At 48.8% G+C, this 25,426-nt stretch overlaps 1 protein-coding gene across 3 annotated transcripts in view; it reads left to right on the forward strand.

The window, feature by feature from the left end:
- The window catches only part of RAB11FIP5 (RAB11 family interacting protein 5), a 111,741-nt gene extending 87,456 nt beyond the window's left edge, over positions 1-24,285 (forward strand). For all 3 annotated transcript variants that reach the window (XM_050943293.1, XM_050943294.1, XM_050943295.1), the window contains exons 4-6: positions 6,986-9,691; positions 17,740-17,899; positions 19,365-24,285. In XM_050943293.1, the coding sequence (XP_050799250.1) occupies positions 6,986-9,691; positions 17,740-17,899; positions 19,365-19,577 (3,079 nt within the window). In that variant the 3' untranslated portion in view covers positions 19,578-24,285. The remainder of the gene's footprint in view (positions 1-6,985; positions 9,692-17,739; positions 17,900-19,364) is intronic.
- Positions 24,286-25,426: the final 1,141 nt, after the last annotated feature.

The following is a 25,426-nucleotide window of genomic DNA, read 5'->3' on the forward strand; positions in this document are numbered from 1 at the left end:
CTGGCCTGTAGTTGCCAGGGTCACCTCTGGAGCCCTTTTTAAAAATTGGCATCACATTAGTTATCATCCAGTCGTTTGGTACAGAATCGGATTTAAATGATAGGTTATAGATGACCGTTAGTAGTCCTGCAATTTCACATTTGAGTTCCTGCAGAACTCTTGGGTGAATACCATCAGGTCCTGGAGACTTATTACTGTTTAGTTTATCAATTTGTTCCAAAACCATCTCTATTGACACCTTAATTTGGGACAATTCCTCAGATCTGTCACCCAAAAAGAATGACTGAGGTTTGGGAATCTCCCTCACATCCTCAACAGTGAAGATTGATGCAAAGAATTCATTGTTTTTCCGCAATGGCGTTATCATCTTTGAGTACTCCTGTAGCATCTCAATCGTCCAGCGGGCTCACTGGTTGTTTAGCAGGCTTCCTGCTTCTGATGTATTTAAAAAAAATATTTGCTATTACTTTTGGAGTCTTTGGCTAGCTGTTCTTCAAATTCTTTTTTGGTCTTTCTGATTATATTTTTACACATCATTTGAGTATGCTCTTTTGTATTTTCCTCATTAGGATTTATCTTCCACTTTTTAAAGGATGCCTTTTTGCCTCTCATTGCTTCTTTTACTTTGTTGTTTAGTCACAGTGGCTCTTTTTTGTTCTCTTACTATGTTTTTTAATAGGTGTATACATTTAAATTGAGCCTCTATTATGGTGTCGTTAAAAAGTTTCTACGCAGCTTGCAGGGATTTTACTTTTGGTACTGTACCTTTTAATTTCTTTTTCACTAACCTCCTCATTTTTGTGTAGTTCCCTTTTCTGAAATTAAATGCTACAATGTTGGGCCTCTGGAGTTTTCCCTGCCACAGGGAAGTTCATAATATAATTAAATTTGTCAGTACAGACGCTCCCTGGATTACACAAACCTGACTTACACAAATTTGCACTTATGGAAAAAGTTCCGTAAGCTAGAAAGTTGTTGTGGGTTTTTTTTTGCGTAGTAGTCCGGGATATGTTCCTGACTTATGCAAAATTCAAGTTACGCAAGATGTTCCAGAACGGAACGCTTGCATAAGTCGGGGAGCGTCCGTATTACCAAGCAGACCAGCTATATTCACCTCTTGGACCTGATCCTGTGCTCCACCTAGGACTAAATCAAGAATTGACTCTCCTCTAGTTGAAATTCCCCATTATTATTATTGAGTTTTTTTATTTTAATAGCCTCTCTAATCTCCCTGAGCATTTCAGAGTCACTAACACGATCCTGGTCAGGTGGTCTGTAATATAGCCCTACTGCTATATTCTTGTTTTTCAAGCATGAAATTACTATCCATAGAGATTCTATAGTACAATTTAGTTCATTTAAGATTTTTACTTCATTTGATTCTACACTGGTAGGCAGAAGCCATGCTCTCAAGAATCGTGTCAGTTTCTTCATGCAGCTGGTGGAGCTGGGTGTAGCAGTCGAGGCAGGCATGGGAACTGATCACAGGGGTAGACCTTCCGAATAATGGAGACAGGAGATGGGGGTAGAGTAGTGTAGCCCTAGAAGGGGTCACTTCTCCTTTTGAGCATTCAGAACTTAATATGAAAGCGCCTCCAAGCAGTGTCCATGGATAGCACTGTAGCAGAAAATTCAACTCCCACTGAATACTTCAGAACTCTCTACAAACATTTATCTACTAGTCAGTCCCCAGCCGCCCTGTGGGATAGGCAAGTATTATCACAATGTTACACATGGGAAATATGGGGCACAGAGTGGCTAAGTGACACCGACAAGATCCCAGGGGTTGCTGGTGTCAGAGCTTGGGTTAGAACTTGGGCGTTCTTGGCTCCCAGCTCTTTGATCAGACCTCTGCCTGCACAGCGCTCCGTTATGCATGGGCCATACTCAAACTCCCAGCCAGGGCTACTCTTCTGACAGGAGAGGGAAGTAAGGGGCCAGCTGCCAGCGAGGGAGAGAAATGGAATGTATGTGGGAGAGGTGAGGAGACTGACAAAAGTGAAAGCAAGATGAAGTCAGTTAAACTCCTCCAGATGTAAAAGCGGTGGAGACAATCAATGGAAATGCTGTGCCTCGGAGGCGTGGTGCCAGAGAAATCAGAAACCGGGAATGTTGGGTGTCAGGCTCTGCAAAGCAGGCAGGGTGGGAGTGTAGCTCTGATCCTAATACATCAAACATCACTGATGTTTTCAGGACTGCTCCTTGACCTCAGAATTACACAGAAGAAGGGTGGTTTTTTTTGGGTTTTATTTTCAATTAAAGGCAGTGCAGAGCACACACGCCCCCTAGTGTAAAGTTCCTTTATTTCAGAGGAGTAAAACAAGCAGGAAGGAATTCTGCTTTCTGGAGGATTTCTAAAGACTGTGACCAGCCTCTTGGGCCACAGCTAAAAATGTTGTTCTAAAGTGGATCCCTTCATAGCTATATAGCTGAGAGCTGGAAGGATGCCCTGGGTGTTGGGGACAGTTCATACTCTTATTTTCAGGGTGGGAAGGATTTTGGCTCTAGGTCAGGAGGCTGAGCAGTGGCTGGCAGATCCTTCTCAGAACGGCGTACATGGATATACTTCCAGTAACTCCTGTTCTTCCAGCAGAAATCTAGTTCTCGCAATCCACAGGGAAAAATGTACAGGACTTTGTAGCTAAGGACAGAGGGTTGCACACTTTGCTGCTCATGTTGACCGAGCTCTGTGCTTTTTGTTCAACCTTTTAAGTGCAAATGTAGGTCGGGGTGGAGATGGGGCTGGCCAGAGTGTGAGGGGCCTGGCTGGAGATTGGGGCCAAGAGCCCAGGAAGGCAGGATAGCTGATTGGGGAGCGGGAAAGGGTCTATTTGGAGCCACCTGGCTGGAATGGGGAGAAGGGCCTTGTGTGGGTATACAGCTCAGCCTACATTCTAGTAAGCTGCTGCCTGTGATGTGTAGATAGCAGCAAGAGGGTGCCAGAGAGTTTCCTCTGTTGGCATCACAAAATGGGCAGTTTATGGTTTAATTTCAGGCTCTTTTAGTTTCTACCGAAATCAGCAGGGCTCTGCCTGGTGCTCTCTTGAACGTTCTTCGATGTTCTGCCATCGCTCGGGGACGGTTTTCCGAAGTTGTCGTGTTACAGATGTACAAATGGAGAAATGCCATCAAGGTCAGTGTAGGGCCTCGCTTTGCTTGGCCAAAAATACCGAAACCAATTCAGAGCTAGCACTGCAGGTGCAATGCTGCGTGCCCTGGGCCAGGGATTGCTGGTGTATTTAGCCATGGAGCATTGTAGAGCTGGAAGGTCAAGAGAAAAATCCAGACCCCTTCTAGGGCTCACTCCCTGAGCGAAGGTGGATTGGAGGCAGGAATTGCAGCACTAGAGGCGATTAAACAAATATGACAGTGGCTCTGTGGGATGAGGGGATGGGCTTGTAGTTAAAGCCATGGCCCCAGAACTCTGGAGAGCTGGGTTCTCTTCCTGGCCTTTCCACAGACTTTCTGTGGGATATCCCTGGGTCTCTACCACTTGGTTCCTTGTGGGGTCACGTACTCTGTGCCACAGGGAGGTAAAATGGTCCCAAATCCAAATTCTCTGCTCTCACCCTGGTGGTGGTTTTATATTTGCTGTGCACAGATGTGAATGGCAACACAAGGTGCCAGGCAGTGGGGAATTTGGGTCATCCGTCCGAGTTTCCTGTCTGTAAAGCAGGGGTGATGATAGGCATTTGCATGTTTCAGTACCGAGTGCCACTGAAAGGCTTCTGAATACTTCAATAAAATGGCTCTATCATGTAATGCCATTGTCTTCCATGGAATTATACAGAGATGGCCATTATACACTCCTGTAGCAGCACTCTGTCTTCTGCTTAAGGATGATTAATGCTCGGTCTGTGAAAAATGGTTGCAGTGGACCCTGGAAGAATGTGCCCAAAGTTTGGTTTGTGTCAAGTTGATGTTGGGCCACATTCATCAATCTTAGTGAAGGTTCATGGGCTGGGACTGCCTTATGGTTTGGGGCACAAACCACGTGTGTGAAATTCAGAGGCTTTATCTGTCCCAGTGAGTCCTTCGTTTCATTGTAAAAAAATCTCGTCTTGATTTTCAACACTGCACCTGGGTAGCTTTCTTCTCTATCACATTAAAAAATAACTAATTTGCGGGGAGGTTGCTTATAGCGGAAGGCTCATCTGAGTTTCACCAGAACTGCATTTCTTTGACTGCTCTAGTTGTCTAGTGTGGATCTTAGCTGGAGCTGCTGTTGAGAGGAGGAATAGACGGATCCTTTCCTCCATCAACAGAATGGATGGGACCGTGTAAAAACGAATTCTTGTTACACTCCTGTTCCAGGGACACAGACAACTTGAAATCCAGTCCACTATGCAAAAGTAACATAACTTCAGGCACTGCATCTTCCCCCCAAACTCCGCCCTTTGCCTCAAAATGACATTTTTTTCCTTTTAAATAAAAGGGGTGTGTGGGGGTTCTCCTCTGGTCATTGTAGAACAAATCTACAAACAGCAGGTGAAACTGACTAGCCAGAAGCTAAAATGGGTCAAACACAAAGTAAATGGGGTGTGTGTGTGTTTTTTCAGTCTAAGTGGCGTGAGATATGTAACAATAATATCCCCCAAAAATCCAGAGATTGATTGAGTTGGGATTGGTCCTGCTTTGAGAAGGGGGGTTGGACTAGATGACTTTCCAACCCTGATATTCTGTGATTCTTTAACTTGTCTTCGTTGTGTTCCCCCCAAAGCAGCTCTGCTGAGGCTTTCGAGGCCAGCCTTTTGGCCTTTGCTGCAGCTTTCCCCCATTCCATCTAAACTCTTACGTACAGCTCTGGTTTTGAAAACCTGCCTCCATGCTGTGTTTGTTTCCTACTCTGGAAATCTGCCAGCGTACCTTGCACAGCCTGGCTTTGGGCAACAACCTGGCAGTACCAGATCCGCCTAGAGGCATGTGATGACTGAAGTTTACTAAGGAAGCGAGCTCGGTTTACAGCCTTCATGGAGAAGTTTATAAATCACAAAAAAGGGAGCAGGGGAAGAGAATTTCGTTGGGAAATTTATTTTAAAATACCTTGATGGCACGAGAAGTCAGGTGGTTCCTATAAGCTCCAGTGAGGTTACGCAGCCTTGTGTTCTTATGTAAACTGTCTCTGTGAGAGAAGGCTGAAGGGAGATGGAAGAGAAGATGCTTTTTACATTTCCTCCTAGCTGAACTTTACCTACACACAGAGAGACGCTGGCTTAGTGGCTGCTGTGACTACTGAGGGCCCAACCACCCCTCTGCCTGCTGTCAGGGGACAGGGGTGGATCTATGCAGAGGCCAGAGGGCAATAATCCCACTGATTGGCTGTAGGGCATATGATCTGAAGTCTGGGGCAGGGAAGATGCTACCAGAGTGTGTTACCTCCCTGTTCTAACAGCTCAGAGTCTGAAGCTGCTGGAAGGGCGCTGCCCCCGGGTGCTGCTGGAAATGGGGGGCTGTTGGGATAAATGTGCCCCCAAAGCACTAGCCTTTAGGGGGTATGGGGCTAGGGATTCAGCTATCCCTTGTGGTTCTCACTGCTGAGTTTTGGAGGAAAATGTTTGAGGGGAAGGATTGCCTTGTGGTTGAAATACTGGCTGGGAGTGGGAATCTCTGGCTGCACCAGGGACTTCGTGTGACCTCATGCAAGTTTAAGTTCTGTGTCTCAGCCCAGGGGTAATCCTGCTGCCAGGGCCTCATGCGGCTTCACTCCAGAGGTTTGTGAAATGAGATGACTTGAGCTGGCAATGCTCCATAAAGGAGGAGGAGGATAGTCTCTGACCTATTGTAAAGATGGGAAAGGATCTGCATTTCCATTGGTACAGCCAGGGAAACTGAGATGCGGAGAGTGGGGGTTAATGGCCTGTTTCTTGGTGGTGCTGAGATCCCTTCAGCTTCTTGTTGAGTGGGACAAGGGATAGCTAAGCGCCTCGGAGGTGTGGAACGGGAGTGGCTTGCCCAAAGATCACACAGGGAACCAGCAGCAGAGGTAGGAACAGAACCTGGGTCTCCTGACTCCCAGCCCAGTGCCCTGGCCACATGCTGCCCCCTGCTGTTCATCATCTGTTTTCTCTTTAGCTATAACTGCAGTTCCTGTGCTGACTTCAGTATTCAGGGGGTTCAGGGAGGAGGGGAAAGGGAGGATTTTGAGAGCCTGTCTCTGGTGACCTGATGTGAAACCAAGCAAATGACCAGACTCTGGAGTAAGTCACTACGGGCTTGGGCTCGCAAGCCTGACTCACGTGAGTCAGCCTTACTTATTCCAGGAGCCCTCCTGAATTCAGTGGGATGACTCAGGTGAGAAAGGGACTTGGAAAATTGGCATCCAATACAAGTTATCAATCAGTGAACAGGGAGTTTGGGCCACAGGCGTTGGATTGGGGCCCCTCTCCAGTTCTGCGTTCCTCTAAGGTCATTAGTTACCCCCCACGCCCTGTGGTTCAGAGCTTTAGGAATTCTGTATGTTGTAAAGAAACGGGGCGGGGGGTGGTTACGAGAGCTGCCTTGAAACAAGGGTTTCCCTTTCCTTCATACCAGCGCATGCACTATCCATGCATCTCTGTCTTAATCATTGCTCTGCTTAACAGGAAGGAATGTGTGATCCCTGCAGCACTGCACAGCTTTGACCATAAGTGTTTGCGGGGTGGGTGGGTGGGGTGGGGTGAATATACTTAAGCGCTGTCACAGTATTAACCAGGAGGACTATTTTGTCTTCCCTCCACAGCCTGGAAGTGTCTCCTAAGGTAGAAACCAGCTCAGATGCACCTTCTCACTTTTCCCCATGGTCCCCTGTCCAGTGTCCTCCTGCTGGTATAGTCCATCCTGCTCGCATGCTAAGCACTAACCTTTTAACTGCTACTGAAGAAAGCCAGTTTGGATGCCTGTCCCCTGCCAACCCATTCCTCCACTCCCTGCACAGCAACCCTTTCTTTGAGGACCTCCTTGCTGACCAGGTACTAAACTCTCCTTCCCCTACTCACTTTTTCTCTAGTTTCCAGTCTGGGTCGCATGCTACCAAAGAGGTCGTTGGGCACCTTTACTCCTCTGAGGATTACAGTCTCTCTGCCTCCATAGGACTTAACAAACCACAGCAGGAGTCTTCAACCCAAAGCGCTGGCGCCCCTATTCCAGAAGCCACTCCCACATCCCAAGGACTCCGCCCTCCTCAAGAACAGACTCCTGCTGCCCCTCCCGTCTTTGACTGGGATGATAACTTTGATGCCTTTGCAACGAGTAGACTCAAACCAGAAATTCTGGAGGAAAGCCTTTTGGCGTCTGTAGTTATGGAGAGCCTGGCCTATGTGGATGATCCAAGTCCAACAGAAATCCCAGCTGAACTAGTTCAGGAAAACAAGACTGAGATAGCTAAGGCTGAGCCACAAGCTGCCGATGAAGTGTCTCTAAGTCCAGGGACCTGGGCAGATGTCACGATCTTAAAAGGAATGGAAGCAAACTTACTGAAGACAGCGCAGGAAGCTACACTGAGAGACGGTGTGTTGGGTCATTTGCCTTTAAGTTCTCTGTTGGAGAGTGAGAAAACTAGCACCACTTTACCTTTGTCAGCCTGGTCTGCAGTGGGAGCTTTCGGGAAGGAGGAGGATGCAGCAGCATTGGCCACTCAAAATAGTGCCAGAGTGAAATGGGACAGAGAAACGGTGCATGGAGAAAAAACGACTGTATCATACGATGAGGAGGAGCCCAGTAGTGCAGGGGAAGACGAGTGGACGACCACAGGCACAGAAACAATTGGCAGGCTATCGGAAAGTGACCGAACCGTTGCCGAGAAGGAACACGAGGTTCAGGAGAGCAGGTTCAGGCCATGTCCACCTTCCGATGAGGGCATCTTCGAAGAGGAAAGCAGCCCTGTGAGTGCCCCAGATCTGTTGACCAAAAGCAGTTTAGTCTTGCAGAAACCCAGTGAGGCACTTTCTGGGAATAACGCTGCCCTACCATCGTTGGTGTCGGACCTGGAAGCAGCAGAGAAGCTGTCAGCTGTAGTCAACATTGGTGATGGTCAGGATTCTAGTAACACAGAGGGGATGATTGATATAAAGCCACCTGGAGGTGGGCTTCAGATTACTGCACAACTGGAGGCAGATGAAGCCGGCATGAAACTAGGTTCTGACTTCCATGAGAGATGTATCCCCTCCGCTGCATGGACTGAGACCCCAGAGAGAGAGGAGGAGAGCAGCGGGGCAGCAGGTTTGGAGATGACCATGGGGGCACCACCGCCAAAGCCTCAGAGATGGTTCACACCAGGGGATTTCAGAGAGGAAGGTGATGAAGCCAATTTGGAGACACAGCGGAGCCAGCAAGGCAACGAATATCAGTGTGAAAATGAGGAGGGCCCAGAGGTGGCAATTCACCTGCAATATACCCCTGTAAGCCGAGAGAATGTTTCCCCAGTGACTCCCAGCCCACCTGCGCTGGGAGCAGTGATAATTGAAGCAAAAGCGAGGTATGTCCCTTCGGTCGCTGGAGCTGCTGATTCCCCCACAGAGGACTGGGTGTCTAATTTGAAGGCAAGAGCTAATGAGTTCACAGAACGGGACACCTCTTCTGGGGAAAACCTGCTAGAGATAAATGAGGAGGTTGGGGCTGAGCAGTTCGAGACTTGCCCTTCGAAATTCTCACTAGACAGATTAGGCCTGCCAGATGCTGAAGAAGACGCAAACAAATTGGAAATGGTAAAGCCAGGCTTCCCTCCCCAGTCACAAAAGTTCACTGAGCGATGCTCCGGCACTGAGTGGGGCTTGTCGGAAACTGCACTGGCGTTCCCAGAGATGAACGAAATACTCCCTGAGCAGCTGATTCCATCAGACCCCGATACTCCCAGAGATCCAGAATCCAGCCAATCGGTGCTGTTCTGCATGGCTGTGGAGGAGCAGCGGCCAGCTACGCCCTACCCAAGCCCAAGCCCCAGCCCAGCTAACCAGCTTGAAAGGTCAGCTCTGCAGGAGCATCCCTCACAGCCAAAGCCTAAACTGAGACAGGGAGATAAACAGGGCCATCCTAGCAAAGCATCAGCCCAGCCAGTTGAACGGGAGCCTCAAACCCCAGCAGCGTTAGTGAGCCCCACCAGGGCGTCGGAGCAGAGTGGCTATTCAGCTGACAGGCCCGAGCCATTGTCGAGTCAGCGGCTTAGCCGGTCAGCAGATCGAGTGATAGACTTCAAAAAGGCTGACTTCTGGAGGCCAGTGAGCGAGGAGCAGAGCAGAGAGCAGGAGGACATTTCCACCCTGGGCAACCCTTTTACCCCCAGAGTCAGCCCCTCTTCCCCAAACAATCCCTTTGTGGAAAAGCCACCAGATGTGCTCCCGATTCAGGCCACATCACCTGAAATGCCTGGTCAGGGAGGCTTAAACTTCAAAGACCTTCATGAGGAAGCTGCTCCACATGGCTTCCCGCCTGCTAACCTCCCAGGGGACCAGCTAGTTGAGTTTCCTTTCTTGCATGGCAACCAGCCCTTGGCCTTCTCCACACCTTCCCTTGTGGCTGCGACTAACCCCCAGCAGTTCAATTTCCCTTCCCCGATCGTGTGCCCTACAACTGTTGGGGTGCCTGCAGTGACCAGCCGGGCAGCAGCCCAGTCCTCCTGCCCTTTGCTGCAGACCGGTGGCATGAAAGTCTCAACGCTCACGGTTTTGCCCAAGGAGACACAGCCGGCTGAGAAGCCCTCTTTCCATCAGACAAGCAGGTGAGCACTCTGGGGGAGGCGAAGGGTGTGTCCCTGAGGGAAAATAGCCCCCTTTCTCCCTTCCACTGTTAGGCCTTTAGGTAGCACCTGCAGATAGGGCATCTGTTGGCCAAAGTTGTCAAGTAATTCATGCAGCAAAGGAAACTGCTGTTCTCCCGCCCCATCCCCCCCAGATCTTTATCCGCTTCCAAAGTGAAGCATGCTAATCCCATTTTCAAATAAAACCCTGTAGGCCTCTGAGAGTTTCATTGGATTGGTTTAAATCCTCAGCTCTGTTGAACTGGGATTGGGAGTCTCTGCGGCCATCCTGTGCTTGCTCAGAGCTAGTAGTGCAAATGTTCCTCAAATTTGCCCCAGTTAAAAATTGAGCCCCCGCAGAACTGTGAAGGCTGCTGGCGCTCAGTGTTGCACTAACTTGAGCTCCCCACAAACTTTCCCTTGTCCTCCATGCACTGCTCTTGCAAAATACATACCTTCTTTTGTGTGTCCAGCAAGGGGGCGTCCCCACACTTCTGCCCACTAACGCTCTCATGAAACGCTTCATGGCATGTTAGCAGTTGTTCTTCATTCATTCAGCTTTGGTTTTTTTCTTTTTATTTGTAGTGGCCTTCGGGTACTAAACTTCTCTTCTCTCCCTAGCTAAAGCATAACTGCAGCTGAGATCAGCCTCTTCTGAGGAATCCTGGTGGTAGACAGATGAACAGACTTTGTCCCTAAAATATTTGGGGGTGTGGGGAGTATCGAGAGAAGGTCTAGTCCAGTCTTAACCACGAGTCAGAGTTTTTTGTAACTTGTAGAAGCCGAGGGAGATTCTGGAGGTAGAGGTGTGTTCTGTGGCTCATCCTGTTTTCCCGGCACACCTTTGTGCGGCCTGGCTGGGAGAAGAAGGGAACGTTATATGGGTCTGTCTCTACTCACAGCACATCGATTCTGCTCCCAGGTTTGAGGTGCCTATTGATTTCAGGGTGAACTGTGAGGACCCATCTGAGAGCTGTCTTAGGCCCTGATGGATCGTCTTGACTTCTGCTGCACCCGGAAAAACATAGTTCTAAGGTGCTGGTAGGGATTTCAACAGCCTGAGAATCCCTTTCCAGCTCATGATGGGGTGCAATAGAATTCCCTTTTCCTTTTAGGCCCTGTATTGTAGTCCTTTCACGTGCAGAGCTCTCCTTGACTTCAGTGGGAGGCCTGCATGTTAAATGACCTCAGGATCAGTCCATTATTTTACCATTTAATGGCTCCACGTTGGCCAGAGCCTTGGATCGTGCTGTCTTTAACTGAATTATTTATGCTCTAACAGGTTAAACTGGCTCAAAACCTGCAGGTAAAAAAATCATTGTGTACAGATAAGTGCTACTGGGCTTCATGGAAAGAGATGTGTCCTGCAAATCCAAAGAGGGTAATGCTAGGCACCAGGCAGTGTGTGGTCCAGTCAGATTCTGTGTGTACAATACACACTGATTGGTTAGTCGCCATCTTCAAACTGACTGTAAGGACAGTCCAGGGCAGGTCTCATCTGTGCGAAGAAGGATGGTTTCTGGTTGAGGCCCAAGACTGGGAACCAGGAGATCGGGATTCTGTTCTCATCTCTATCACCGATTCCTTCAATAGTTTGAAGCTGGGCAAGTCACTTAACCTGCAGTGACTTCAGTTTCTCCATCTGTAAAATGGGGATACTTGCCTCATGGAGCTGTTGTGAAGCTTAACTCATTAATATTTGTAAAGTTCTTTGAGATCCCCAGGTGAACGATGCTGTAGAAGGACGCACACCGTGACACAGGAGGATCCTCAGATCTAGAGCAGGAGCGAAAGATTTATTTGGGAAACAAGTGACACATCCAGCAGATAGAGAAACATAGGGCTGGTGCCTGGGGTGGCTGTTCCAGGGAAAGCTGAGGAGGCAAAGGGGGCCGGAAATCTTTGAGGAAGGGCTGGTTCTGATGGAAAGAGAACTTTCCACCAGATTTCTGCTCCCAGGCAGCATGGCGACTTATGTACTGCCTCAAGGATAGACAGAGCAGGTCTCAGCCAGTCACAGCTGGAGTGGTGTCAGTAGGAATGGACGAGACACATTTGGCTTAGGTCTGTAACTTGGACTCTCCAGGCTCTTCTGCGTCAGCGCCGGGAGAGTGGGAGGGCGTGGAGCGGGCAGGAGGGGGTGATCGAAGCCTCCTGGAGGTTCTGCTCATACGCCAGTTTGGAAGGGTGAATCGAAGATCGAGTCAGAAAAGTCTGAGGAAGGCTCCACTGAGATGAGTGGAGGCAGCTCGCCTCTCTGGGGCCAATTCCGTCACCGTCCTGCAGCCAGTGCGGGCTCCTGTCATTAAACCAGTGTGGTTGGGGTGAGGCAGGACATGGGGAGTCACACGCAGTGCATCCCGGAGAGGCCGCCTGTACAGGGACTCCCTGTTCCTCTGCTCAGCAAGGACTTGGAGCTGGGGGCAGTGGATGTACAACTGCAATGCATCCACAGGTCATTCATTCCCTGCTGTGGAGTAGGGGCACGGGAGACGTGGAGACTACTCCAGCCGTGAAGGTGGAGTTGCAGCCATGGAACAAGTCTGGGTAGGAAAACATTCCTACCACCCCCACCTCCTGCCCCTGGAGAAACTCCCCCATTCGTAGCAACTTGACTTTGGTAAGATGCTGAGTAAGTATGTCTGGGACTATGTACTGTGACACAAACATGTGCAGGAACAGGGACTGGAAAACAGTCCTTGGCAGACTTCCCCAACTACTTTCCACTAGTCCAGCTTCCGAGTGCCAGGAGCAGGACTCCTGTGCCTTCCGCTTCCTCGCCATAATGACAGCGATTCCAGCACTGGGTGTTTTGCTTGCCAGGTGGTGGCGGCTGGTCACAGTAGCAATGCTAGAGCTGTTAGCTGTCCCAGTCTGCTTTAACATTCCACCTACGCAAACAGAAACGGACGCAAACCGGACAGGTGGACAGCCGGTGAAACAGGGAGATAAGCACTTTGGTGTCTACTAAAACTGCTTCCAGGTCAGTTCACGCAAGGAAACTTGTCAGGCTTGACAAAGCCCTGGCTGGGATGATTTAGTTGGGAATTGGTCCTGCTTTGAGCAGAGGGTTGGACTAGATGACTTCCTGAGGTCCCTTCCAGCCCTGATATTCTATGATTCTATAAGATGGTGCAGGAGAAGATCTTCTGCCCAGAACACGGTGGGATGTTTTATGTTAGCTGTTCATGGTGACTGCAGCAGACTCAGGCCTGGTTTCATATAGGTTCAGAGATGTTAAAAATATTGTTAGCTAATCTGACCTCCTGCGTAACACAGGCCTTAAAATTTCACCCAGTAACTCTTGTACATAGACTGTCTCATGATAGAACCAGGCTGATATTCAACTTGCTAATTTGTAGGCAAAAATGTCCTCGGGACATTTTTGGGAAACTCTCGATTTAATTTTCAGCCACTGCTTAAGTCCGTCTTCCCTCAGTTACTGATGTAATTGCCTGTAAATTTGAGGTTTATATGAATTTTCCTAGAAGTTTGCACCCTAGATCTTAAACCCCAGAGTTAATTTTATGCTTCCATAAAGCACTGCTAATGGAACTGAGTCAGAAAATAGCTTCTCCCATGTCATTGCAGGTCAGCTGCACCCACTGTTCAGAAAACTCAAATGGGAGTGGCATTTCTCACAATACTTCTGATCTCTCTGCTCCTTGGAGTGGCACAGTATTGCTGAAAGGGAACCTAACTGGTGACACCAGCAGATTGTGGGGCTAGATCTGGGTGTTTCTTAAGATTAACTGCTCCCAAAAGTTGTAATGCAGAGTTCAGCTTCCCCAGCACTACTTTGTGTCCCAGCAGAACATGGAGGGTGGGTAAACTTAAACCTCTGCAAACCAGGAAATAAAAATGGTCTCCCCTGCAATGCCGCAACCGTCTCTCCAGGGCCATCCCTACCCATACACAAAGTACGCAGCTGTGTAGGGCACCAGGAAATTTGGGGCACCAAATTTTCTGGTGCCCTACACAGCTGCATCTTGCTCCAGCCCCTGCTCCGCCGCCTCTTCCTCATGACCCTGGGCCTGGTCTGCCCCAGCCGTGCCTCTTCCCACCCCTGCTCTGCTCCCCTAGCTCCCAGCCGTGCCGCTGGTGAGTGGCGGGGGGGGGGAGTTACCCCCTTCCCCCAACTTAAACCTGGGAGCCAGGGGAGCAGTACAGGCTGGGGCCAGGTCACTTCACTTCCTGTAGGAAGTGGCCATTCTCCCTCCCCCGCGGAGGCCTGGAGCCCCTCAAAGCCCCCCCACAAGTGGGCTGTGTAGGGCACCAAAATGGCTAGGGACAGCCCTGTGTAGCTCTGTCCCTTGGAGCTGGCAGCACCATGCGAACCACATTAACCATCTGGAAGAAACACTTGTAAGGAGCATTGCAGTGATCACTTCTCCACTTCCCTGGCACGGTACATCTTCAAAGTGTGTTACAGACGAACTGGAATGACATCTAGGGAATCAATTTGACTTCAGTGTTCCTGGCTCCCAGGCCTGTTCTCAGACTCCTCAGGACTTTAGATACCGATGTTAAAACTCCTGGATTTCCAAGTAGTTGTCTAGAAATACCTGTGACTGCATTGTCTTGGCATCTCACTGAAAGCTGCAGCTTCCCCGTAGGAAATCTCAGCTGACATGGTATGTGGCCCAGGAAGCGCTGCTCAGTAGATGAGGCAGGAGAAGCTGTAGTGAAGACTGAAAACTAGGCCATTGCTCTATTGTTGTTAATCTTAAACTGCTGTGAAATTCATGAAAACTGACCCTTTCAGGAGCCTCCAGGTGCTTAGCAACTGAAATGTAAGCTCCATGATACCTCTGTGATGGAGGTCATTAGGAATTCAGTTCCTCAGGGAAATTAAGGCACAGAGAGATTTGTCTGAAATTGCATGACGAGTCACTAGACAAAGCTGGGATTAGAACCGGAGACTGCTGATGCTAGTCTTGTGCTGTAACCACTAGACCACACTCTCTCCATTGCTGGTATAACAAATGCCACTTACCAACAGTATGGCAGCTGCCCCCTTGAAAGATGCGTAGGTTTTAAGCCAGCAGGGACCATTCTGATCATCTAGTTTGATCTGTACCACACAATCCAGAGAACCTCAGCCACTGTTCTCACTTTGAGCTAGGGTGAATCTTCTAGAAAGACCTCCAGCCTTGACTTAGACTCCAAGTAGTGGAGAACCCACCGCCTCTTGGGTAAGCTGTTCCAGTGGTTAATTACCCTCAGCACTAAGTGTATAAAAACTTGGCAGTTTAACGTATCAGCTGCCTCTTACATGTGCCAAATGCTTCTGCCATTAATCTGCTGTGCTGATCAAATCCAGTGCAACTTTTTAAAAAGTCCTTTGGGATTTCAGAGACAGGCCTACAAAATGCTGTTTTTCTGTTCAGTAAGTCTCTTGCCCAGAATATGCTGGAGGAAAAGTGCCTTGGGGCTGGTCCCCTGTCCCCAATCTTTATGTATCCCTCACCTTCTAGACCTTGCAAAGCACGGAGCTGGATACTAGTAATAAGGTAACTTGGTAAGGCAAATGCAATCCCTGCTGTCTGTTCAAAGTAGCTTTTCCCCACAGTCCTGGCTGCAGACACCTCTTGTATTGATGGGGGGATACTGGACAAAAATGTGGCACTGCTGGAAAAATAATACTTTTGCCAGCTTGTTTTGGGTGTGGGGGAAGAATTTCTCCCAAAATTCCACAGCAGGCAAATCCTATAACGCATCCCCTGCCGAGCAGGAGAACTAAGAAACCGCACACAAGCTGAGCTGGGGGAGAAATGAAATTTCTTCTGACAGTATCTGTGGCAACTCCTGATCATCCCTCTGTGGTCCCAGCTTGCATCTAGAGGCTGTTTCTCAGTGGCTTCGTGAGCCTGGATCAGAGAAAGTGCCTTCAACATCTAAAATGTTCCTGTAGGCAGAGGAGCTGTCTCTTCTGAGGATACTTATTTCTGCCAACCAGTCCCCATGTGAACCTTTTGTTAGAGGTTTCAACCTCTTCCTTTTCCCTTCCACTGTGTTTTTCTCTCTTGGGCTGGCTGGGTGTGTATTGTGTGCTCTCAAATGATGAGTAGGAAGCCTTTGCTCAGACTGAGGCCCATGTGAGGGTGCCGGCCGATTGTGTTTAGGCCTGACTGCTCAGCTGTCCTGCCTCACCCTCCTAGCTGGCAGGCTTGCTCAGAGGGGAGCTGTAGGACGTGAGACTAAAATCTCCTGCAGCGATCAGTAACCAGATAATGTGGAGCATCCTTGCTGGCCCACCAAGAAGTTGGAATAGGAAAGAAGCTTCCAGAAAGGACCAGGTAAGGGCCAAGGATGTCCTTTGTGTTGCATGAAGCTGGAATTCAGGAGTTCAGAGTTTCTGATCCGTCCTCTCTTCATTCACAGCTTTTAGCTAGAGGAAGCTTCATAACTTATCTGCATTGTAAATGGCTTTGGGCTGAACCTGAGTTAACCTTTTTGAGGCACAAGTTTCAAGCCTGGTATCCCCTGTGCTCAGTTAGAAATTGACGAGGAACATGGTCTAGTGGTTAGAGCACAGGCCTGCAACAGGAGAGAAGAGGTTCTGGTCCCAGCCCTGCCAGTGACCTTGGCCAATGCAGTTCTCTTCTGCGCAGCCATTGTGCCATCTGTAAATGCAGTGGCTTGCCTGCGTCCCTGGAGTTTTGTGAGAACTGATGCATGCTTGCAAAGCACTTTGAGTTCCTCGGATGGAACGCGGGATGGGATAAGTAATGTGTTAGCTTGTATATGCATCAGCTGTAGTTATAATTCTTTGCAGCATGGCTGCTGCGTATGCAGAGTAAATCTGTTTCATGGCATTTCGGTTTGTGTTTATTTACTGAATGTCATGACACAGATTTCAGGTATAACCTACACATCACCTCTTCTCTTCCCCATTAGGAGTTGGCAGCGCAATTTGCTCGGGACGCTTCTCTGTTTTGTGGGGAGCCCAGACTTCAGCCCAAAGGACAATCACCCCTGGCTGAGGCCAGAAATGCAGCCTGCAGCCTTGCTTGTGACTGCAGGGGGTGGAGTGGGGCAGCAGCTGGCAGAAAAGCAATAGCCTCCTTGTCTGTCAGGGAAGGTGCTTGCGCCTATGCAGTTTGGGTCGTGTATTTTAGTGCAAATTCTGTGATGCTCTTACCCACCATGGCCAACTGCCAGGAGACCATCTAGTGCAGTCCTGCTGGCCTTGGTGCATGGGGCCAGGAGGTGGGGTGTGGGGCGTGGGGCGTGCATGGTGTATCCTCGCTGTAATCCCTAAAGTGGGCAAGTCACACCAGTCTTTTCCAGTATACTGCAGTTCCCCTTTGAGTCTGAAATGCACCAAGACAAATCAGACTCTTAGAGATAACTGTGTATATTTACACCCTAAAATAGGGCAGTTATGACTTGGTGGAGTTAGCAGATCTGCAGTGTTCTCACAGATGGGGAAATAATCAATAGGCAGCCCACCAGCTGTGGGTCATAGTGGTATGTAACTCCCCAGCCAGTCCGGAATGGCTCCAAACGCTATCCCGAGGGGGCCCAGGACGTGGTCAACAAGGTCCTTAGCTGGGCAAAGAGCCCTGAGCCTCAGAGCTATGCCTAACTTACCCAAAATGGAGCAGATTGAAACACTGTCACTAAGGTGTGGCTGTCAGACTGCAGGCCCCAGCATGCAATGCTGCCATCTTGGTTAGAGCAGCCCACAGAGAGACCGTGGGTGCCAGCAAGCAGTGGGGCCTGACGCCCTGTATTGAGGACGAATTGCATTCTGGGATTTGTAGTCTCCAGGGGTCATCTCTCTCTCTCTCTCAGAACTTTCGGGCTGCACTGCAGTACTCTGTGGGCCACCCCTTCCCCACCCCCCGCCCCAAAAGAGCAGGTAAACATTCAGTGTGGTGCCTGGTGGAGGATGCAGCTGTGTGGAGCCCACTGACTGATGTACAGCTGACTTCCCCCACAGGCAGAGAAGCCAAAGGGCAGACATGCTTCTCCGTCCCCCAGCTCTGTGTGGTGCTAACTCTCTGACTTCCTTTGCTCCTTAGTCCTCATCCAGTGAAGCCCATAAGTGCTGCTGTGGCAGAGGTCTCTGGGGAGAAGAAGCAGCACAGGTCCACCCTGACCACTGCCCTGAGCAGTGGCCTGGAAAAGCTGAAGACCGTCACCGCGAGTAGCGTGGAGAAAGTGGAGTCCAAGAAGCTAAAGGTAGGGTCACCACCACTGACCAATAGCACGTACTCCCCCCTCCTGCACCAATTTGTGTCTCATATTGGTGCTTAGTTACAGTGGTGACTGGAGGCCTAGAAACACCTAGCAGAGATCCCGTTGTGTGTGAGAACCTGTTACACCACTGAATCAGCAGAGCTGCAGATACTACCCCAGACTCCAGCCACCAGTCCCTGTTCTAAGCACTAGGCAGGACCCTGCTCTGAGTAGGGAGGGGTGAGCAAGTTATCTGCTCTTTCCCCTTCGCCGTCTGGACTCTGACGTTTCCTTGTCTCTCTCCTGCTGAGCTGGGTTTCACGGTGCATCTTCAGCCACACGGAACCAGCAGGGTAACTACAAGACGCTGCACTGCCTCTGAATTTACAATCTCAGGGAAAATCTAAGGCCATGTCGATAGAGCAGCTGGGTGCGTCCCTCCCAGCCCTGCTAGACAAACTCATGCTAGCTCCGTTTGAACTAGCATGCTAAGAACAGCGGCGTGGGGGTGAGGCATTGGCGGTGGCTTGAGCTGGCCACCCAAGTCCATGCCTGTCTGACCCCCTGTGTCCGAGCTCAGGTGGCTAACCCGTGCTAACGTCCAGACTGCTGTTCTTAGTGTGCTAGTGCAAGTCTCCCCGTGCTGCATAGACATATCCCAAAGGGTTCTGCCTGCTGGTGAGGGTGAGAAGGAAACACTTTCTGGAGCACTGGCTCTACCATAGTTTCTAATGACGCAGTGTTGGCTGGCTGCATTCAAAAGCCAGTGTGTTCTGACAGGCAGACCACAAAGTCTCTTGAGTTCATGGTTGCTTTCCTCTCTCTTTCCTATGGCTATTGCAATTCCTTGCTCTTTGCTTCCCCCAATTCCAGTTCTCCAGACTGTACTGTGTGTACGTTGCTGTGTCAGCGCAGGGGGCTGGATGTGGATGGCTTCTCGAGGCCCCTTCCAGCCCTGCACTTCCGTGATTCACAGGAACACAGAAATGCCACCACGTCACCATCACGCTCAAACACCCCCGCTGATGCTCCCTGTGCATCTCCAGATCCAGCCAGCAACCACCTGTCTTAAATTCTTCCACCTCCAGCTCACAGATTTTATCTGTGGCTACTCCCCTGTGCGCATCTATCTGCAGTCTCCTCTCCATCCCTTCACTGCCTCCTCACAGCTCCCTCACTGTTCAGGCTCCATTACTCCTAGGGTCTCTGCTCTACACTGAATTGTCACCCTCTTACAGTTTAGCCCCATAACTGTACAGTGCTTTAGGACGCCACTTAGACGAAAGCTGCTATGCAAAAGACACAGAACTAAAACATGTACAGATTATTTTCTCGTGCACACGGATCAGTCTGACTCACAAGCTAGGTTCAGTTACTTACCGTGCATGCAGTTTGCAGGTGTATTTTGCAAGGTACAGAGAGGGTCATTTAAGCTCACCAGGCCTGCTTCCTTTTGTTTCTGCTATAGGATGCTGCTCTGCCGGACCAGTCTGCCAAGTATTATCACCTGACCCATGACGAACTCATCCAGCTGCTGCTGCAGAGGGAGAAAGAGCTGAGCAGGAAGGAGGAGCACGTCCATGAACTGGAGAACTACATTGACCAGCTGCTGGTGCGCATCATGGAACAGTCTCCCACCCTCCTTCAGATCCCCCTAGAAAAAAACACGACCAGCAAGTAACTTCTTTTCAGAGATCTCCTTGGCATCACTTGCCCCCAGCACTCCTGGAATAAACACGCCAAAGACACCTGATTCTGCCCCTGCAATACACGCTGTCCCCACCTCTTACAAGTGAAACCCAAGAGGGCTCTGGTGGCCCATACAAATTCCCTGAGGGTCTTTCAGTAAAGACTAGCTGTATCGCCTAATAAATGTGCTCTAGCTCCAGGAAACAACCACATCGGAGCATAGAACACTGCAGTGCCCAGCCCAGGAACTGGACTTCTCTCCCATGGCGTGGCAGCATGGTTCAGGAACATCTCTTGCCAAAGCTGTAAGGAGTCCATGGAAGTGGATGTCTGAGAACTGGAAATGTGCCATCTAGCCCCTGACTTCAAGCTACCGGCCGTGCCCATGTTCCCAAATGACCCTGGTCTCCCAGAAATGGGGTGTCCTGGCTTGCTAGAAAGTTCTCTGAATCGCTGCTGCCACAGCTGAGGAACCTTACGTGTGGCACCTGAAAATCACAAGTGTGTGGCTCTTCCCCATGTTGCTGTGCATGCCAGCGTGGCAAGGGGCGAAAGGGAGGTCTAGCTTCACCTCTCTTTTGTATTTCGATGGGAACCGTTTCTTTGCCAGCCCATAGGAAAGGGTTCCCCATCCAATTAGCAGGCTCCTCTCTGAGCACTAAGTCCCTGGCCATATGGGAGATGAGACAAGAAGTGTCACTGATGAAATTGGCTGAGTGCAACTAAGCATGTGTCAGTGCTGGAGCACGAGCTGCGTTGGTAACTTTACTGCACGTTTGCCTCTGTGACACAACCAATTCTTCCTTACCCAGCTCACAACAGAAATTCATCCCCAGGGCTTCCAGGGAAGGAGTCTGTTGATGTTCATGCAGCATCTGTCCCATAGAACTTCCTTCACAAAGCCACCTTATCCAGCACCGATGTGTGTGCTGCAGGCACACACTGTGGACTCTTGTTAGCATCAGTCACAGCTGATATTTCTGCACAGTATTATCTCATTATACGCCTCTTTCCATGTTTACAGGGAGTGTTTGAAACCACCATGGCCCTTGACACTACTTGCCTACTTCTTTGTATGTGTCTTTTTTTAATAAGCCTGGAAGATGCCGTAAGAAACAGAAGCTAGAGTGTGACTGCTCAGCCCTGTCTGCGTGCATGACAGCCCTTTTAGCCAGACGCCAGACAGATACAATCTGTAATAAAGTAGCAATTCACCACTCTAAAATACCCCCAGGATTAACATTATGTTTAGGGCTTTCTCCCATCTATTTTGACATCAAGACTCTTAAGTCTTGTGCCAGTACCTGGATGTTTCACTGGGCCAGCACTCTCAGGAGGTGTATATGTAGCACTAGATTTTGGGGCCTCAATGAACAAGCTCCTCGTTGGCTGGTTGGTTTAGTAGCTGCAAATGTGAGTCCGAGGCTTGACTATGAGTGGTATACCTGGCCACAGTAAAAAAAACATCATAGTTGCTGGTTCTGATGTGCACTTGTGCGGGGACAGAAGTTGCTGTTGTCTTCCATTTTGGCTTTTAACGTGTCAGTTTCTTCTCTCTGCTCCATCAAGGCATTGGGTGGCAGGTCCTCTTGCAGGTGAAGAAGCGGCCATGTTATCCCATCGAGACGGTGAGGACAGGGCCTGGCACCTAACTCAACTTGGACTTCAGTGTCCTCAGACTGGCATAGGGCCATTGTTTCCACTGGAGCCCCTGGAGTTTTTAAGCCTTTTTCACATTCTTTCACTGTTACCTGTTTAAATGTATTAAAAGCGACTTTGGAAAGTTGTGCCTTTTGTAATAGAATAAGGGCAGTTTCCTGCTAAAATGGTTGATTCTTTAAACCCAGCCTGCAAGCCAATGTACCATTGTCCTTACCTAGCCCAGCCTTGCAAAATTCTACTTGCCCCCAGGCTCAGGTAAGTTGGGGGTGGGTTTGTTTGGTTTTTTAAGGCAGATAAAACCAACCATCCTGGGCAAAAGGTGAGCAAGTCTCTTTGTGTTCCGGGGGTGGAACGCTTTTATGTAAGGCTGGTGTAAATGAGGTTTTCCAGAATGATAGTAATACAAGGTGTATGTGCCAAGGTCAATGGTGCCTGGGTAAATAAAGCTAGTGCTAGAACCTGTTAGAGAGTCATGCCTAATGGAAGCGTGAGTCTGCCAGGGAGGAGAGAGCTTTTGGAACAGGAGGCAGCGTGTTGATGGGTGAAGAGGTTTTAAAAAGGGATCTGATATTACAGTAATTGAGGATTTCTGGCCATGAGCATTTTGGTCCTATTTGCCTTTGTTTCTGATAGGAAGTCTGGGGTTCGCACTTGTCTGCCTGCATTGTTGTTTGTGTGCATGTGTCTCGGGGAGGGTGGGGGTATGTTTTTATATTGTACAGTTTAGGGTTTTAAGAAATGTATCCAGCTTTTTTTCTTCATACAAGTTCAAATACCAAGAGCTTCTCTTTGCACATACAATCAAAAGGTTCCCCTGAAGTGAGAGCCAGGTCCCTTTCCTGGTTGTATGCCTCTTGGAAAAGGTCTTCCTTTTATTTGAGGAGGAGTTGCATCCAGTCTGGATTAAGGAGGCAAAATTTGCGTAAAAACAATTGTGCAACTAAACCTACCACACCAGGGTGTGGAAGGGAGGGCATGGTCAAAGACAGGTGAGCTGGAATATGGAGGCCTGTGTCAGATGGGCATTATAGAGGAGGGAAATCGGTAGTATTTCATCTCTGAGAATAAATGTGTCCACACTGGCTTTTCGGCAGCCTGTTTATAAAAGATGCCTACCCTGTTCTGTCTGTCCTCTGAAATATACCAGCTTCCCTGGGGTGGCACAACTCACCAATGGGGGACTGCCAGCATTTCACTGTTCTTCCAGTGTACCATGCAGCAGAAACATACGAGACCAGATCATGCTGCCTGGTACCAAACCGTTCCTCCTGTTGGCTTGATCCCTGGACGGCCTCTAGAGCCAATTAATTGCTCTCTTGGATAGTCTTTCTTGTAGGATTTTGTTTAGTCTTCTCATCCTGAGGACTGACTTATTGTAGGTGCTTTCCACACCCACACAAGTGCCAGTGTTTTTAAAGAGCTCTCTGCACCCCCTATCCGCTGCTTCTTAATCCTTTTGTTATGATTTAATCACATCTACAAAATCTCTCTGCCTTAGTTGGTTTTCTGCCTTTTCAAAGCTTGAATGTTGGGCACTTTATCTAGTCAAGATAACCTTGAAGAGCTGCATCACAAAGAACTGTACCAGGACAATGGCCTTGTTGAAAGAGAAGTGTGTTTCCTTTCCTCCTCCCTCTGTATGTCACTGCTGTGGGATTGAACCCCACAGACCACCTTGCACCAAAAGAATCCACTCAGTGAAAAGTTGTACATAGCTGAAAACGCTGCCAAGTGGATACAGTAGCTTTAAAATCTCCATGCCTTGATTCTACACTAGCTCTGAGAAACCACTTGGGAGACTCAGCGTTCCTGGTGGAGCAGGTTCAGCACGGGCAGCATGGCATCTGAGTTAACCAAAGTTAGTGTGTGAGGAGTATGACACAAACCGAATGATTGTCATGGCTGAGAGGGTGTTGTCCCTCCCCTGTGTTGGGTGTCATCTAATTGACCGTTAGACTGTTCAGAAGTCAGGCATTTGTGATTGAACGTTGGTTAGGGAAAGGCATCCTTGAGGAGAGGTGTCTTTGGTAAGTCCCATTTACTGTTTTGTCCTCCATTTCTCCACTGCCTTACAAATCTTTCTCCCCGAGTGATTATGCGCCACATAACAGAGCAGAGAATGTTAAATATACCACAAGTGTCCAGAGTGTTAAACCAGAGTGGCTATTTAATTAACTTCATCTGGTACTAAAAAAAATGTATTGGAGAGGCTGAAGTGAAGATTTTAAAATGTAGATGTCTTACAAAAAGGAGGCAGGGGAGAGTGGAGTACCACAGAAACGTATTTGTTCTAAAAACGATTGATGCTCCTCTCCTGTATCCGTATTTAAAGGAGGCGGTTGTGTAAAAACGAGTTGAAAGTACGTCGTCATTGTCCCTATGTACCAATCTAATGCTGGAACTGTCTTGGTGAGGGTTCGTCCCTGCAGGTGAGGTGACTTTAGTATGTATAGATCACCTTCCACTGTCAACAGTGTGGCTGTTTATTCAGTTTGAAACAAGGCCATTCCCGTAACTTTGTCTTTCATCCCAGTATAGTCGACCTCTTCCCCCCACAACTGCTTTGCAGGGTTTTTCTGCAGATGTGCAGCACCACGCTTTGTTGTCAGCCCATAGGGTCAGTTAAATTTTTTTAAAAGGAAGCCCATCAAGCAAGCAGTCTGTTTCTTTATTTTCTCTTCTGGCCAGGGGTGAAGGGAGTATAGAAGAGATGTCCAGTGATGACCTTAAACTGGAACAAACCTGAAGGGATTTGGATACTGAACAGTGTCTTGTAAACCCAGTCTATTTGAGTTGGATGATACTGTATTTTTTTTACAAACAAGATGTTCTGTGCTATAAACATGTTGGAAATGCACCCAAAAAAACAGGGTTAAGACTGTTCAAATCTGGGGGGTATGTTGATTTCCCTATTCGTCACAGAGTTGGAAAGTGTTCTGCTTATGTTTCTTGATTTAATAGTTGCAACTAATGTTTATAAAGAGCTTGTTATTTACGTTTTAAGCACTTTAAAAAAAATAAAAATTGTTCAAACTGTTCCTAGACACGTCTGATTTACTGACGGGAAGGGCCGTGCTAATTGGCGCTTGGGAACTGAGTGATTGGTTAACTTCTTTATTTTATTTCCTGAAATAGAATGATGGTCTCCTATCAGTTCCTCTCTTTAGGAGTCGGGTCCATTATTTTTCATTCACACAGAGGTCCCTGTGCGTCAGGAGCAGCATGTCTGTATCGATCACAATTTAAACCTACCCACTTACAATGGTGCACCCTTGATAACTTTATAGTACTGTACTGAAAGCCCCAACTAATGCCTAACACTTCTGTCCAAGTGATGCACAGCAGTTTGGTTGCATGGTGGGGAAAACAGCAATTGAGAATCTTCTGGCTTGAAACTTCCAGCTACCATCTTACGGATTACTTAGGATGTGTCTTCACAGCAGTTAGCTGGGGCTCCCAGCTGGGTGTTGACACTGGCCCTCCTCTCATGAGTTTGATGGTGCTTTCAATCTGGGCTGGTTGTCCAGGCTGGGAGTGTGGTGTAGAGCTCAGGTCCCACTCCCACCCAGGCTAGTAACCCACCCATTTTGCAGTTAGGATACAGACTCAATCACTTGAGTGTTGCTAGTCCTCCAAATGCTTGCCCAGAAGGACAGGTGGATTCTCCCACAATTCACTGGGAAAGAATCCTAGCAGCAGAACCATGGGATGTGCCCCCAGAAGTCCATGCATGGGGTGGCTGCAGCAAAAGTGAGCCTACAGTAACTTAGGTGGGGCTTTGCGGTGGCTGCTTACACCTGGGTGGGGCTAGGCTCACCTGGGTGCTGATCACCAAGACTAAAAGCAGGGAAGACATATCCTTAAAGGTGAATTGTTGCAAGGCATTGTAGCCAAGGTGTGCTGGCAGACTCTGCTCTCATTTCCACAGTATTCCCAAATGTGTTTGCTTCTCTTCATTTCAGTCAGCCCCTCTTCCCCGGAGGGAGGGACAAACCATATTTTGAGACACTCAACAAATCACCATCATCCATCCAGCATCTCATTAAAGTAATGTCCCCACCTATGCCCCTGTCAAGGAAGAGGGTGAATTGACATCAGATGGCCCATGTTGGAGTTATTCAGGGGTAGCAGTGTTAGGGATGGAGTAGGGCTACATAGAATCTGGCTCCACCCCAACTG

Source organism: Gopherus flavomarginatus, chromosome 3 (assembly GCF_025201925.1).
Source record: "Gopherus flavomarginatus isolate rGopFla2 chromosome 3, rGopFla2.mat.asm, whole genome shotgun sequence".
NCBI lineage: Eukaryota > Metazoa > Chordata > Testudines > Testudinidae > Gopherus > Gopherus flavomarginatus.